The sequence below is a fragment of the Bison bison genome, unplaced genomic scaffold, assembly GCF_000754665.1.
Source record: "Bison bison bison isolate TAMUID 2011002044 unplaced genomic scaffold, Bison_UMD1.0 scf7180017864040, whole genome shotgun sequence".
NCBI lineage: Eukaryota > Metazoa > Chordata > Mammalia > Artiodactyla > Bovidae > Bison > Bison bison.
Genome location: NW_011494612.1, coordinates 5,781,630 through 5,796,793, shown reverse-complemented (window position 1 = coordinate 5,796,793; position 15,164 = coordinate 5,781,630). Strand labels below are relative to the sequence as shown.

Here is a 15,164-nt window from a genome sequence, read left to right as displayed (position 1 = left end):
GTGCACTGACACTAATCTGATTTGAGGTTCAAACTCTGTGTCACCAAACGTACAACTGAAACTGTCCCTGAAGGAAAAGAAGACCTCATCCTGTTCTTACAAGAATGGAGGAGAGCCAATAGGCATATGTGTGGATCAAATCAGGAACTCCTCCCCCATCCCACTCCCCACCCCAAACACATACACAAACAAGCATTTTTAAGCCATCAGGGTACCAAATTATTGTTTTCCCTACAATCTGTGACTTTTGTTGGGTCTCTCTGTGCTCTTCCACTCTCCTTTCACCTTGTTCTCCCTGCTATTTTGCCCCTTACCCCCTTATTAGGCCAACTTGTGTACTCTCTTTATTACAGTATCATTTATTTTTACCCTAAGAAGAATGTAATTTTGATAGGAAAGAGAGTTCTCATTTGACAGTCAAATGATATAATTTTGTGACTATTTAAAGCAAGTCATTTAACCTCTCTGAACCTTAATTCCCACATCTGTGAAACTGATGACTACTTACATATTTCCCAGGCTTGCTGAGTAAAGCAATTATAAAACACTCAGCAATGTAAAAAAAAAAAAAATACATATATATATATATATATACACACACACACACACAAAGGTTCATTCGTTAGTCTGTTTTCCACACTTCAGAACTTTGCTGTAAAGAAAACTACCGATTCTTGCTTTGAGCACTATGGGAACTGCAGACTGGGGAATCCTAGGAAAGATCCCAACACAGAACTAGCCCTGGAGAGGACACAGTTTTGGAGACTTTGCTGGTCTCACAAGAAGGGTGGAAGTCTACAAAAACTTGTTTCTTCTAAGAAAGGAAGACAAGAAAATGAGGGAATAAGAGCCGTGGCTTGGAGGATCGGACCACTGGGAGGACAGGGTGGCAGATGATCTATCTGGAAACATATTTGAGCTGGCCTCAGCGTAGGGAAGGAGAGCCTGTGATGTTGTGCTGAGACAAGAGCCTAAACAGGATCAAATGACTTGCAATAACCTTAGAACCCATTTCCTGTATGAGGAATAACCATGTAAGGCCAAATCCTTATAACCGGTTAAGCCACCTAACCTTACAAGGCTAAATGAAAAAAGTTGAAATCAAATCTGTACATCTATGATCACAGTTTCATGTACTGGGGATTTTTATCATTTTTATTATTTTTTTTCTATATTCCTAGTTTTCTATAATTAGTATATTTTTATATAATCAGAAAAAATGAATTAAAAACCATTTTATATTGGAAGCAATAATAACCTCAAATATAGAATTGGTAATATAATTATGGTAATTTAAGAATTATTTAAAAAGATAAAGTACATAAAAAACAATATAAAATTTGACAATGCTATACTAAACATAACAAAAAAAGCAAATGCAGTATAATTAAAACTAAAGCAAAATAGAAGGGATTATACAAAAACATGAAAATTTTTTGTCACCAGCAAAGACCATTAATAATTCCGAGGGAATCATAACAGAATCCGCGTAATAAAATAAAGCCTAACCTTCTTGTCCTTTGTGATTAATCTAGTTTCGCTTGCTCAAAGGGTGTTCCATGCAGTGGCCTCAAACAGGCACTTCAGACCAGAGCTCCTCCTGAAAAATGGCTGCGCCTGACGCAGCTCGCGCAGTGTGCAGAGACGCTGCGAACGACAGCTTAATCCAAGATGGCGGCAGCTGGCCATGCGCAGAGAGGCTGCAACCCGCACTGCGATCTGAGCGAAATCCAGGAGCAGCAGAGCTGCGCCCCTCCCCAAGAACTCTCCCGAGAACATCCCTGCAAGAAGATCTCTGTAAAGCAGCCACACCCACTAGGGTGAGCGCTCCTATCTCTCTACGCTGTAATCAAAGTGAGAAACTTCTCTTTGCATCTGAGCCAAACTCAGTCCCATTCTATTGGCTCAAACAACACTGGAGAGAAGAATCCTTGTTGGGGACCCATGTGGAAAGGTTTGGTAATATTTTCTGAAGGTCTTTTAAAAGTAAGAGCAATTTTAATTTTTTTTTCTAAATTTAAGCATTCGTCAGGATTGTTTTATTACTTTAAAACTTAAGTATGGTACAAATGATACAACCTTTTTTTTTTTTTCTGGTCAGGATTCCTGGGGACTGAGGGCAGCTAGCTATGAACAAAACTATAATAAACTATAACAAAACTATAAATCCAGAATAATATCACTCACCCAGCATGCTGTGACACTGGAGACGTGGGAGTTAGAAATAGTGTCTACCAAGAGGAAGGAGTTTGAGATCAAGGATGGAGGTGCAGGGGGTTCCCACTTTTTTTTTTTTAAATTCATAAGGATGAGATGGGCTTGTGTGATCTAGGAATGTGGGCTGTGTCTTATGAGGTTGGGAGTTTCATGTTCTCCCATGTATTTTCTTTTTGTAATCCCCAAGACTTTAATAAAATCGAGTTCAAACAAACTAGCCTCTTTTCTACTTAAGTAAAAAAGATCTCTGTGGCCATTCTTGGGGACAGCCATGATCCATGACTAGAGTATAACAGAAAGAGAAACTGCAAGATGACTCTCCTGGAAGTGGAGGCAGGCACTCTTGATTCAGCTTTTCCTGGGAGTATCCCCCTAAGTGAGGATCTGGAAGCTTCAGTGCTTTATTTTTGCTCTGGTTGCAGGCATTTGCCATCAGCTGTCAGGCAGCTTGGAGGCAGCTTTGGAGAACACAAAGCCAAGAGCCTCTGAACAGCATACCTGTGACTGTGGTCTGAAGTTGCTAACTGCAGCCACTAATTGACTAGCATTGCTTAGTGGTCTCCAGTTCTGTTCACTCTCAAAATGACACCCAAGCTGTTCAACCTCCTTTTCAAACCCCACTCCTGCATGATAAGGTGGAAGATTCTGTATCTCAATGTCATTCTCAGAGATGATTTTTTTCAACCCCAGAACCAATTGTTCTCTAAATTGCCACCTCCTAATTAGCTCTTTCATTCACCCCAAACTCCATTCCTCATCCCGTTGCCTGACTTGCTTCATGATCTTTTCCAGATTGGGCTTTCCAGGTGGCGCTAGTGGTAAAGAATCCACCTGCCAATGCAGGAGACACAGGAGACTCAGGTTTGATCCCTGGGTCAGGAAGATCCCTTGGAGGAGGAAATGGCAACACACTCTAGTATTCTTGCCTGGAGAATCCCATGGACAGAGGAGCCTGATGGGCTACAGCTCATGGGGTCTCAAAGAGTTGGACACGACTGAGCACAATGCTCTTTTGATGCTTTACCTAGATTGTTGCAATAGCCTGGGAATTGGTTCCTCTGCTTCTGTTCCTAACAACCCCACCCCAAAACTACCAAGGTATTGTTTTTAAACAGATTTAGACATGTTATTACTCCCATTACTCCCACTATTTCTCCATTAAAAACTCCCGTTATTTAAAAGAGACTTCTGTGTTTCTTCATTGATTACCAGATACAATCTAAATGTCTTGGTCTGAGATTTAAGATCTACATTTCCCATCTCATCGTTTACCACTAGCCCTGTGTTCTAGCTACACAGTATTTCTTAAAGGTCCTTCTTTCCTTAGCTTTTTTTTTTTTTTCCTTTCCTTACTTTTCTCTCTCCTTTTTCTCTTATTTTTCTTAATTGAATTACAATTGATTCACAATGTTATTAGTTTCAGGTGTACAACATAGTGATTCAGTATTTTATAGATTATATTCCACTAAAAGTTATTGCAAGATAATGGCTATAATTCTCTGTAGTATACAATATGTCCTTGTTGCTTATTTATTTTATGTGTGTGTTAGTTAGTCGTGTCTGACTCTTTGTGAACCCATGGACTGTAGCCCGCCAGGCTCCTCTGTCCATGGGGTTTTCCAGGCAAGAATACTGGAGTGGGTTGCCATTCCCTTCTCCAGGGGATCTTCCTGACCTAGGGATCTCCTACATTTCAGGCAGATTCTTTACCTTCTGAGCTACCAGGGAAGCCCTTTATTTTATACATACCCCTGATTTGCCCCTCTCCCCTTCAGTAACCACTGGTTTGTTTTCTATATTTGTGAGTTTGTTTCTGTTTTGGAAAAGCCACGCTGCCTGCCTTCCAGATGCTTCGCTGCAGAGCATAAGCTCCCCAGCCAGGCCCCCTCACCCTTCCCCAAAATGCCGGTCTTCTGGCCACCTTGGGCCTGGGAAGGAAGACTGTGTTCCTGAATAGTCACAGCCCACACACACTTCAGGAAGTAAGAGCCCTGGGACTTCAGAAACTCAAGGGCAGGGCCCCCAGCCCAGCCTGCCCTGTTGTCACAGGGGTGTGCGAACCCAGAGCCTCCTGTCTCACTCATCTATACCTGTTTAGCATTTGTTCCAGAGAGGGTCCTCCTGCCCCCAACCTAGGTAAATGCAAGATCCACCTTTCCCACCAGGGCTGCCAAAACTGGTCTGCTTTCCCCACCAGAATGATGTTGTTATTGCGAACCAGGGAAACAGGGGAAAAGGTACAGTCTCTATCCTCACGGAGAAGGCGATGGCACCCCACTCCAGTACTCTTTCCTGGAAATCCCATGGACGGAGGAGCCTGGTAGGCTGCAGTCCATGGAGTCGCGAAGAGTCGGACACAACTGAGCGACTTCACTTTCTGTTTTGTATATGCATTCATTTATACTATTTCTCTTTTTTTATATTTATTTCTTAAAACAGCAAAAACAACAAACCTCAAAAACATAGGATATAAAAATGAAAGAAAAATTTGCAATTTCACAACACCAATACATAATTAGTTGTGTCATTTGATAGTATCTTATTATTTCTGTATGTGCATAATTTCAAGTTATAAATATTTTTATTACCCCCCATTTGAAGATGAAAAAGCAAAGATTCAGAAAAATCATGACAAGCTTTCTCATTGTTTCTTCACAGATCTAATTTACAATTTTAATCACAAGTTAGAAGCTATGAAATTTAGTCCTGAAATGCAGAAGATAACTTTCTTCACTTTTCTCTGACTTAATATATCAATTTTGGTTTCTAATCCCATTCTTTGAGTGCAGTGGAAACATAACTTCAGTCAATTTACCACACCTCTTTCCTTTTCCCTAGGGTGGGGGGGTTGCTGCAAATCCTTAATGTCACCTAGCTACCTAGCATCTGCTTAGGTGTACATCACCTCGACTGTTTCTTGAGCACCCATTGAATGCCAGCCGCTGAAGAGCCCTCCGTTGTAACAACACAGTGGGACTCATCTGATTCCAGGGCTCCCTCCTTACCATTTCTGAGCGTGGGGGGTTCATTGTTCAACCCTCACACCATGGCAGGGCTAGGGAACTCTGCAGGGCTCTCAACCATTTACCATGGCACCATTTCTTCCCTGGGGTCTTGCCTCCCCTCTGGAGCTCAGCCTGTAGAGCAAAGCCACTCCACAGCAGTGAATGCTTCTCCCCCAATTTCCTTTCCTAATTTTCTTCTTTTCTGCGCTCAAAAGGAACTAGACTCAGAAATCGGAAAAGATTCCTTTTCTCTGCCTGATGTTATCTCGACCTTTTCCTGAGATGAAGAAGGTCTAATCTGGTGTTAAATAGAGGGAAGGCAGAAAAGGAAATACTGGAGAAAACTGTTATATTTTAAAAATACTTTTCTGACAAAATAGCATAGATAAAATTTTGTTTTCTCTTCTTTAAACTGACCACAAGCATACTGAATATTATCACATAGTTTTTAAAATTATAATTTTAATACTTGGATACTAATATATTGCTTAAATTCCATGAGGATGTGGCATCTGCTATGTTCTTTTGGTGATGAGGGACAGTTAAATTAGCTATAATGGGGCTGGCTTCACAGAAAGTGTGACAGGAGAGCGACTTTATATCAGAGATGATTTTAGGGTCCTTAGCAGATTCTTACTGTTGCTAGTACTAAGATATTAAAGATATGAACTTAAATTTCACACATTATATTTCGATTTCTATCCCTTTTTATATTGAACAAAGAGATTCTATAGTTGCAGGCTTCCCAAGAGCCTGATGCTTTGTAAAAGATTAACTTTGTACCCCATGTCCTAATGCAGTTTACAATTGTCTGACTCTTTGTGACCCCATGGACTATATCCTGACAGAATCCTCTGTCCATGGAATTCTCCAGGCAAGAATACTGGAGTGGGTAGCCATTCCCGTCTTCAGGGGATCTTTCCAACCCAGGGATGGAACCCCAGTCTCCAGAGTTGCAGACAGATTCTTTACTGTCTGAGCCACCAGGGAAGTCCCCCTTATGACTGCATACATAGCATCGAATAAAAGCCTTTTGGATACACAGAGAGCTAGAATAAATAAGTAAAAATCTCTGCTGTTTAAAACAATATAGTTTTCTGGCTGCGATGCAATATCTAGTACACTAGATTTCAAATCCAGTGGTTCACATTCAAATTTCCATGGCACTTTTATTTTGTTTGCTTTTTATAGGATACAGTGCAAAGCAACGTCATTTCTAGAATTCCTGTGTAGAATGACTTCAGATATAGCAACCTGGTTAAAAAGAGGGTGATGGGATTAAGCAAATTATCCTAAAGCAGGGCCTACATAGCAAACACAAGATTTTTCTTTTTTTTTTTAATCTGTGTATTTGGGCTGATGAAGATTGGATCTATGGGCCAGGACTAAAAATCCTACCCCCAGCCACTCAAGGGCACTGCCACTGATATTAGGTACAGCATGGGATATCTGACAGACCTTACTTGCTATATGATCTTGAGCAATATACTTAACTTCTCTAAGTGTTAATTTTCTCATTTAAAATATTGATAACCATTCCTAACTACTAAGGTTGTTGTAAGGGCTTCCTTGGTGGCTCAGACAGTAAAGAATCTGCCTGCAATGCAGGATACCCAGGTTCAATCCCTGGGTTGAGAAGATCCCCTGGAGAAGGGCATGGCTACCCACTCCAGTATTCTTGCCTGGAGGACTCCATGGACAGAGGAACTTGGCAGGATATAGTCCATGGGGTCACAAGACTCAGATGACTGAGTGACTAACGCTTTTATTTTCAAGAGTTACAGATAAAGTACCTGACACATAGTAGGCACCTCAGTAAAGGGTAGCTACTATTAGTATTATTATTGCCCATGAAAGGGTCTGTGAGCATAAACAGGATGACTATGGAGGAAAGATGAGGTTCAAGAAAATGAACACTAGTAACAAATCACTTAGCCTGTGATGTCTGACCTTTGGGGAAATTTAAAAGCTGATCATTGCTTGATTTCATGGTATCACCCTTCCCCAGGACCCCAAAGTATTATGTGACATGTTTATTTGTCTAAGTGATTTAGCTTCTTGAGACCTTAGATTTTGTAACACCCTCTGTGCTACTGAAGGTTGTATGGAGAGTTTCAAAATCAGGGTTTGAGATTTCCTTTAAAATATTAACAGAAAAGTAAACAAAGTGTCTTCTTCTTCCTAATATAACAGGATCTTCCCTTCCTAATATAAGATGTCATCTAATCAATGGCTGGCTTCATACCTAGGCTGACATTAGGATGTTATTTAACCGCCCTACCCCTGCCTTCCACCATGCTTCCTCCCTTCTCCACCACAAATAAGCACTGGAAGTTAAAAGCTGCAATTCCACTTCAAAGCAATGGTCCGGGTCCATAGATAGGACATTCCAAAGGGCTAAGCAGAGCCTGTGCTTGAAATAAGAAAAGAAGGAAAACTGAATGTGGGGGCTGGTAACCATAGCATTTGAGGAGTGGCTCTGGGAGAAGAGATCTTAGGGAAACTCTGAAGTGGGTATAAGAAGTGGTTGGACACAACCAAGGAGAAAAGGTACCTGAATATATTATTACCCAGCTCACCCTCTGGACACCCTTGGGGCAGCTGGCTTCACTTAGTATCCTCCTTCTCTTGGATGATCTCTCCAGAAACATTAACATCAACCCCTGTATAAATGTCAATGATAAGTCGAGAATATTCTGGCTACCCTAGGAAATCAGGATTTCTCAGGAAATCTGAGTGCTTGGGCCAGGTCGGCTGTTAGTGTTTTGGGAGAGCTCCAGGAAATGATCTGTCTTGACTTCACTACCTTCATTTGCATTCTTTTGTTTAACAAATTTTTGTGTAGCATCAACCAGCCAGGTATAGTGAAAAATCCCAATGATAAAACAGAAATATGGTCTTTGATTTTATGATGTTTATTACATAGTGTATGTAGAGCAAAACCAAACAACTAAATGAAATAATATAAACGATGGTGGTCCATCAAAGTGGTAAGGAAGAAACATTCAGGTCAAAGCAGCATGATGAACAGAGCCCCTGAGGCTGGTGAGATAGGTGCCCATGAGTACTGGTGGCAGAGGGAGGTATGGGGAGAGCCAGAGAGATGAGGTTGAGGACACTGCCCCGGGGGGCGATGTTGCAGGGACACCTAAGAGTGGGAAGGCCAGAATAGGAGTTTCACTTGAAGAACAGTGAGAAGCCCCTGGAGGATTTCAAGTAGAGATGAGATGATCCATGTATAATTTATGAATATTTCTGCATTCCTTACTGCCTATCCCCTCCAAGTAGTTATGGCCCAAGGTGGCTCAGCAGTAAAGTATCCACCTGCAGCACAGGAGGCACAGGACATAGGGGTTCAAACCCTGGATTAGGAAGATCCTCTGAAGGAGAAAATTGCAACCCATTCCAGTATTCATGCCTGGAAAATTCCACAGGCAGCAGAGCCCGATGGGCTACAGTCCATAGGGTTGCAAAAAACTTGGACACGACTGAGTGAACACACACACACAATCTCTTTCATATGAGAAAATACTCCAACCTAAAGAATAGCCCTTATATTAGAAAATCACTTTCTAGGAAACTGCTGTCCCACTTCTCTCCCGTCTGCCTGGAATTTTACCCTCCCCATTGTAACAGATCCCCTCATCTGAAATTTCTTGGCATCTTCTGCAAGTCCCATGTCAAGGAATATCACCTGTATCTTATTAACGTTGGATGAGCCACGTTCTAACTTGCTTTCAATTCCCTGTAAACCTCGAGTCACCTGACCGAAGCCTCTTGCCTTAGAATTCTAAACCATAATACTGCTTCTCTATGAAATCATTTACTTTCCCATACAATTTGCTTGAGAACTGTTTGATAAGTTTGTTGTCAAGAAAGAGAGAAGGAACCCAACAAACATTTGTGTTGTGTCCTGCATCTCCCACAAAGATAAAGCTATTCTTTCCAAATTATGGTCTCCAAAGACATCCTAAATCCTCCAGGCTTAAGTGTTTTAGGATATCCAGTGAGAACTCAGCAAACACCACATGGCAAAGAACCATAACCACAACGTCTGCTTCTAAGCAATATAACTCATGGGATCTGAGCAGAGAACTGGTCTTTCAAGACTCCATTTCTCACAGAAGTACATGTAATTTCTTCCTCATGCCTTAATTTAGCTTGGCAATATTTTGCAGTTCTTGTGCAGCTTTTGTGTTTTCCAGCTTGACATGGGTAAAGGAGAAGAGACGGCTCTAATACCTTTGGATTTTGTACGGATTGTTGGTGCCCAAAGCCAAACTTTTCCAGCAGCTGGTAAACAGCTTTAAAATTCAGGATCTCTTCTTTTGGCTCTCATTTGCCTGAAGAGCCATAAATGTCAGTCTTGTAACTTCCTCACAAACAAAGCCCATTGGTAAGTCAGTAAAAGCAGGTGGGATGTATGCTCATGACGAGCATGTTAAGACATTTCATTACCGTCTTTTCCTGATGGCTGTGCAAGATCAGAGCCGAGAAAAGAGCCTGCACAGCTTACTGATGAACTGTGTTTTTAAAGCTTAGTTGAAAGATATACTTAGCATTCAACTGAAACATGCAAGTCAAATGAAAGGGCTATTTTCATCAGGTTTCCCTATAGTTTGAACAATTTGGAATAATTAGATTGGACCATTAGGCCAGAAATGAGTGCAATTACAATACATAGGCTGTCTTCTAAGGATGGTTATATTTATTGAGTAGGGACTGAAAAGCAGAATGTCTTTTCTTGCCTTTTACATTTATTCTCATCTTTTCTAAAAACTCCCACTCTGCCTTTTCCTGTCAATTATGTCTAAGTTGAGGTTATTTTAAAATTTTAGTCTCTTCAGAATTATCTGTTTGTTTGTTTTTTTTTTCCTCCTAGAATGTTAAGTCTTCCTGGCAAAGTCTTACAATCTCTTTTCCTTGAACCTGTAAGAACCTTGTTAACTACATGATACGGAGTAAACCAAACATTTGTGCAGTGTCTGTCTGCCTAGGAGATAAAGCTGTTCATGCAATGAAGTTCTGGAAGACATCAATAACCCCCTTTAGCTCTAGGCATTTTAGGAGTGTTGTCTTAAGAAAAAAAAGACTGTTTTACAAACTCTGGGTGTGCAGTGAGCCTTAATCTCTTGCAGTAAGATAATGAGTGTACTCTTGGGTAAATAAGTGAAGAAAAGATTGACAAAGAAATGAACATGTTGACTACATTTATTCTTCAGCAGTAATGTAACAGTAAAAACTTTTCAAAATAAGTTATTTTTGACCAGATTTTTAAAATAAAATGTATTACTTGATCCTATTTGATCTAATGCAGCAAACTCCTGGTTTTTCTATTTTAGTTTCATGTGTTGAGTTTTTTTTTAAAGAATAAAAACTAACTCATTCCAGTAAAATAATAGAAAGAAATGTTAATTTATAATAGTGTCCTTAGTTTTTGCCCAAAATTGTGTAAATGACCATACTTACTTGTAGATTTTAATAGGCCATTCTTCCAAATGTCACAGATCCAAATGACTAAAATTCTATTATAAAGGCTTCTATACATCGTTGAGTTTTGTTCAGAACTTTTCTCAAGGGTTATGCCCATTAGTAAATTGTTCTCAAAACCAATGACTTACTCTGAGGATTGCAATGCTTTGCTTAAGGAGCAAAGGATATATTTTGTGAAAAACTCTTCAAGAATACAATTTGATACCAGAATGATTATAAAAAGTGATATCTATTGTTTGGTGAATTCTAGTTTTCTGTTATTCTACAAATGAGTCACAATTTCTTCGTTTTCTAAATTACAAACTCCCATACATATAATGTGTGGCGGTGGTGGTGTGTTTGTGTGTGTGTATGTATGTGTTCGTGCAGGGAGATCGTTAGAATGTGATATGATCACTCAAGTTTAAGTAATTTGTTTTATGTGAAATGAAAAGAGCACATTACAGCTCATGAGAAAGTCAAGACTGGAAAAGCCAAACTAAGTCCTCCTCTTTTTTAAATGTCTAGAAAGTTGCTTTGGCTGTTAACAGGCATACCTCAGAGATATTGGGGATTCAGTTCCAGACCACGTCAATAAATCAGATGCTATAATAAAGTGAGTCACAGAATATTTTAGTTTCCCAGTGCATATAAAAGTTATGCTTATACTATACTGTAGTCTATTAACTGTGCAATAGAATTATGTCTAAAAAAGTACACAACTTAATTTAAAAATTCTTTATTGTTAAAAATGCTAACCATCATCTGAACCTTCAGCTTTGCTGGTAGCGTGTCTTGCCTCTATGCTGATTGAACAGGGTAAAAGTATTAATTGGCCTAATTTAGATATTGTTGCATCTCCAGGGTGTAGGGAAGGCTTTCCTGGTGGCTCAGATGGTAAAGAATCCGCCTGCAACGTGGAAGACCGAGGTTCAATCCCTGGGTCAGGAAGATTCCCTGGAGAGGGAAGTGGCAACCCACTCCAGTATTCCTACCTGGAAAATTTCTTGGACAGAGGGAGCCTGGTAGGCTATAGTCCATGGGGTCACAAAGACTCAGATATGACTGAGTGACTAACACTTTTTCAGGGTATAGGGAGGCCCAGGGAGAGGGAAAGAGACTGAACTTTGGTTGGTGGAGTACTCAGAACACACTCCCGCCTGCCCCAATACACTAAGATCCAGTGCTTATCCTGCTTGTCCTCAGAAACCTCCCCTGACTACGCCGGCCCAGGGAAGTTTGCCCTCTTGGTCTCTCACTTACTATTTGAACTAACCATTTGACCCGTATCAATGACAGGCTGGTGGTGCCATTTATCTCATCCATGTTTATATCTTATCTGTCCAATTAAATTCAGGGTTCTTAAGAGTTACTACCTTACTATCTTTTTTTTTTTAATTGTATCATGTAAGAGCTCAGCATGGTGCTTTACACAGTGGAGTAGGTGGTCAACAAATTTGGTTGAATGATTAGACAGTAGAGAAAATAATGAATGTATTTTTCAAGACCACCTTGTTGACCTAAAGAAAAGAAAAAGTTTAACAATCCTCAGAAGTAAGAAAGTTTTATTTATGGAGAATCGAGCTTCAGGGTCCAAATTTGAATGACTTCAGGTTGAAGATAATTCCATTTCTGCTGTTGTAGCAAGCCCTCTCATTTAACAGACAAAACATCCACCCAGCTATAATATTCATTTCAATTTACAAATTTTAACAAAAGAGAAATTTTGAGGAGATCTGTGTTGAATTGGTTAGGAGAAAAGAAAGGAGTCAGTTGCTGAAGGAGCATTATTTGCACTTTCACATCCCCCTCTTAATATATTAAATTTTCTTTCTTCATATTTCTCTCCAGAAGCACCATTTTTCACAGTGGCCAAAGAGCTACTTAGGACTAGTTTTCCTTCCTGCTGTATTTTTGTCCGCATCAAACTGCTCAGCTTAGATTAGAAGTCAGGGGGTTATTTTGTTTTTTGTATCCTGGACAGGTCTGAAAATAGACTTTGTCACAACAAGCAGCAATTACAGAGCACTTAATATTTGTAAAGTGCCTTCCAATCTTTTACCAGTTTGCCTTTGAAATGCTATTGTTGATGTGAGCTACTTATCTTCTGAATTTCCAGATGGAGAAAGGGCAGAGAGGTTAAGTGGTTTGCCTGAAATTTAATAGTATGTTACTACTAGTGCTCCAGTATTAATGCTCCACAATTCCTGAGTGAAAAATGTTATCCACATTTCCTTTCTAATTTTGAAGGAAAATAGAATCCTAGAGCTATCTATTAGACACTTATTGGTAGAATGGTAGAAGTATTTGATTCCTGGTTTTTATTTGTGAAGAGATTAGAAGGAGCTTTAACAAAATAAGACCAATTAGAGAACTTTTAGAGGAGGAAATGGCAACCCACTTCAGTATTCTTGCCTGGAGAATACAATGGACAAAGGAGCCTGGAATCACAAAGAGTCGGACATGACTGAAGCAACTTAGCAGCAGCAGCAGCAGACAAATTTTAAGTAACTTAGTAAACGAAGAAAACAATTTTGTGGAATAGAGATACACAGGACTTTTACATAGGACAATAAAGCTACATAGGACTTCTTTTTTTTTTTACTTCGGTATCCAAGTAGTCAAGAGCTCATGCTAAATGCTAACAGTAAAATTCTCCTTTGCTAAACACTTTTAAACATTCCATTTTGTTCGAGATAATTTTATGCTTTGAGAAAAGGGGAGATGGGATCACACTGCTGATATGGGGGTAGAGATTACTGGTGAGGGTGACCAGTTCTTCCATGAACTCAGTTTCCAGTGGGGAACACCAAGACCCCATCCTATGGACTTACCACTCCTGAATTCAGTGAGTGATCTGGAATGACCTGGCACCTTAGATTTTTTTCTTCTCTAGATCCATCTAGGTGACTTGTAGACGCTTCTTTCCACACAACCAAAGAAAGCCATTTGGGAATGCTATTTTTCTCTGAATAGGCCTCTTGTGTTGTGATTGGCTTTGCTCTTGGGAGATGGACTGTAAATGGAGAGTTGCAATTGTTAAAAATAAAGATTTTTACCCAAGTTCATTGCTACCTCTGTTCATATATGCTTGGTTTTCAATTTGTTACTCACTTGCAGGTGGAGCAGGGTTATATGCTTCTAACTTAAACATCATTGATTAAGCAATATAGCAATCTTCTGTCAGTATTTAAGTACAGAGCTAAGGAATCCACTCCTTTTTAGGCCCACTTGCCAGGAATCACCTTGACCAGGCTTCAGAGGAATGCCCTCTTTGGTGAGGCTCTGGAAAAGCTGGATGGAGAGTAACTCATATCCTCCTTCTACTTCTCTGTGAGTGAGAAATGCTTTAAAAGAAAGAGAGATTTACATACCTAGGAAGGTCACCATGGCTCAGATATTCTTGGCCTCATCTTTGAAATTGCTCATCAAATAGAGGTTAGGAACTCTGACATATTTGGAGAAAAAAAGAGATCAAATCAAGCAAACAAAGTTTTCAAAAGTTACTTCTAGAGAAAAGAAAAGTGTTCTTACCTGAAGTAGCCAATCTCCTTCATTCTCTGAGAAAAGATGCTTTGGCTACCTTAGTTCACAGTAATTCTTAGATTTATTTGGAATAAAAGAGTAAAATGAATTTTCGGCCACTCTGATAGCTACAATCATCTTATGAGTTCATAAAGCCAAGTCTTTAGAAGAAATATGGCCTTCAGTCCCTGTTAATATATCAAAGTCTAAAAGTCTGTATAGTGTTCTATTGACTTATTTTTGATGACTACATTCTTTTTTCCCCCCAACATATCATTAAGGGCAGGGCTTTCCTGCCCCAGGATATTCAGAGTTAAACGAAAAAGTTATTTTGGAGCTAACACTCCAAAGTAATGTCACTATGATAATCCAAGGAAAATGGAACCATAGAATATATTTCTTTTTCATTTCACAGCTGGCATGTTTATTGCCTATTTATTTCATTCTATCTTTCTCTGGAAAAAGGCTTAACATTAAAGATGATTTACCTTTTTTCAAAGTATGTCTTTGGATGATGAGGAGGAAACCTGGGAACCTATGGTAGACTATTTGGGTATAGGTATACTAATAAAAGTCAGCATTCTCACCTCCTTCTGTCAGTTTTCTAAAACTCCCTTTTATGGAGAGCCCCTAGGATAAGCCCTAGTTGAGCTTCTGAGTTAATGGCAGAAAATAATAACAGATGACATTTATTAGGTGCTGTGTGAGAGGCACTGAGATGATCAGTTTGCATATAGCACTCTACACAACAATCCTATGATAACACTGATATAAAGCCCATGTTAATACTAGGGTATTATTATCCTGAGTGAGCAGACAGTTGATACTGATCTTAAGATAGTTAAGGGACTTGCATGTGGTCACACTGTTCATGGGAAATAAAAATGGAAAGAATCTAGGCAGTCTTATTCAGAGCCGGGTTCTTGGCCCTTCCATGAGCTGCAT

At 39.7% G+C, this 15,164-nt stretch overlaps 1 protein-coding gene across 1 annotated transcript in view; it reads right to left on the bottom strand.

Moving 5' to 3' along the window:
* Window positions 1-1,545: 1,545 nt before the first annotated feature.
* The window catches only part of TMEM212 (transmembrane protein 212), a 52,172-nt gene continuing 38,553 nt past the window's right edge, over window positions 1,546-15,164 (bottom strand). Inside the window, 1 exon segment of the mRNA XM_010835280.1 lies at window positions 1,546-1,781. Within this exon segment, the coding sequence (XP_010833582.1) occupies window positions 1,546-1,781 (236 nt within the window).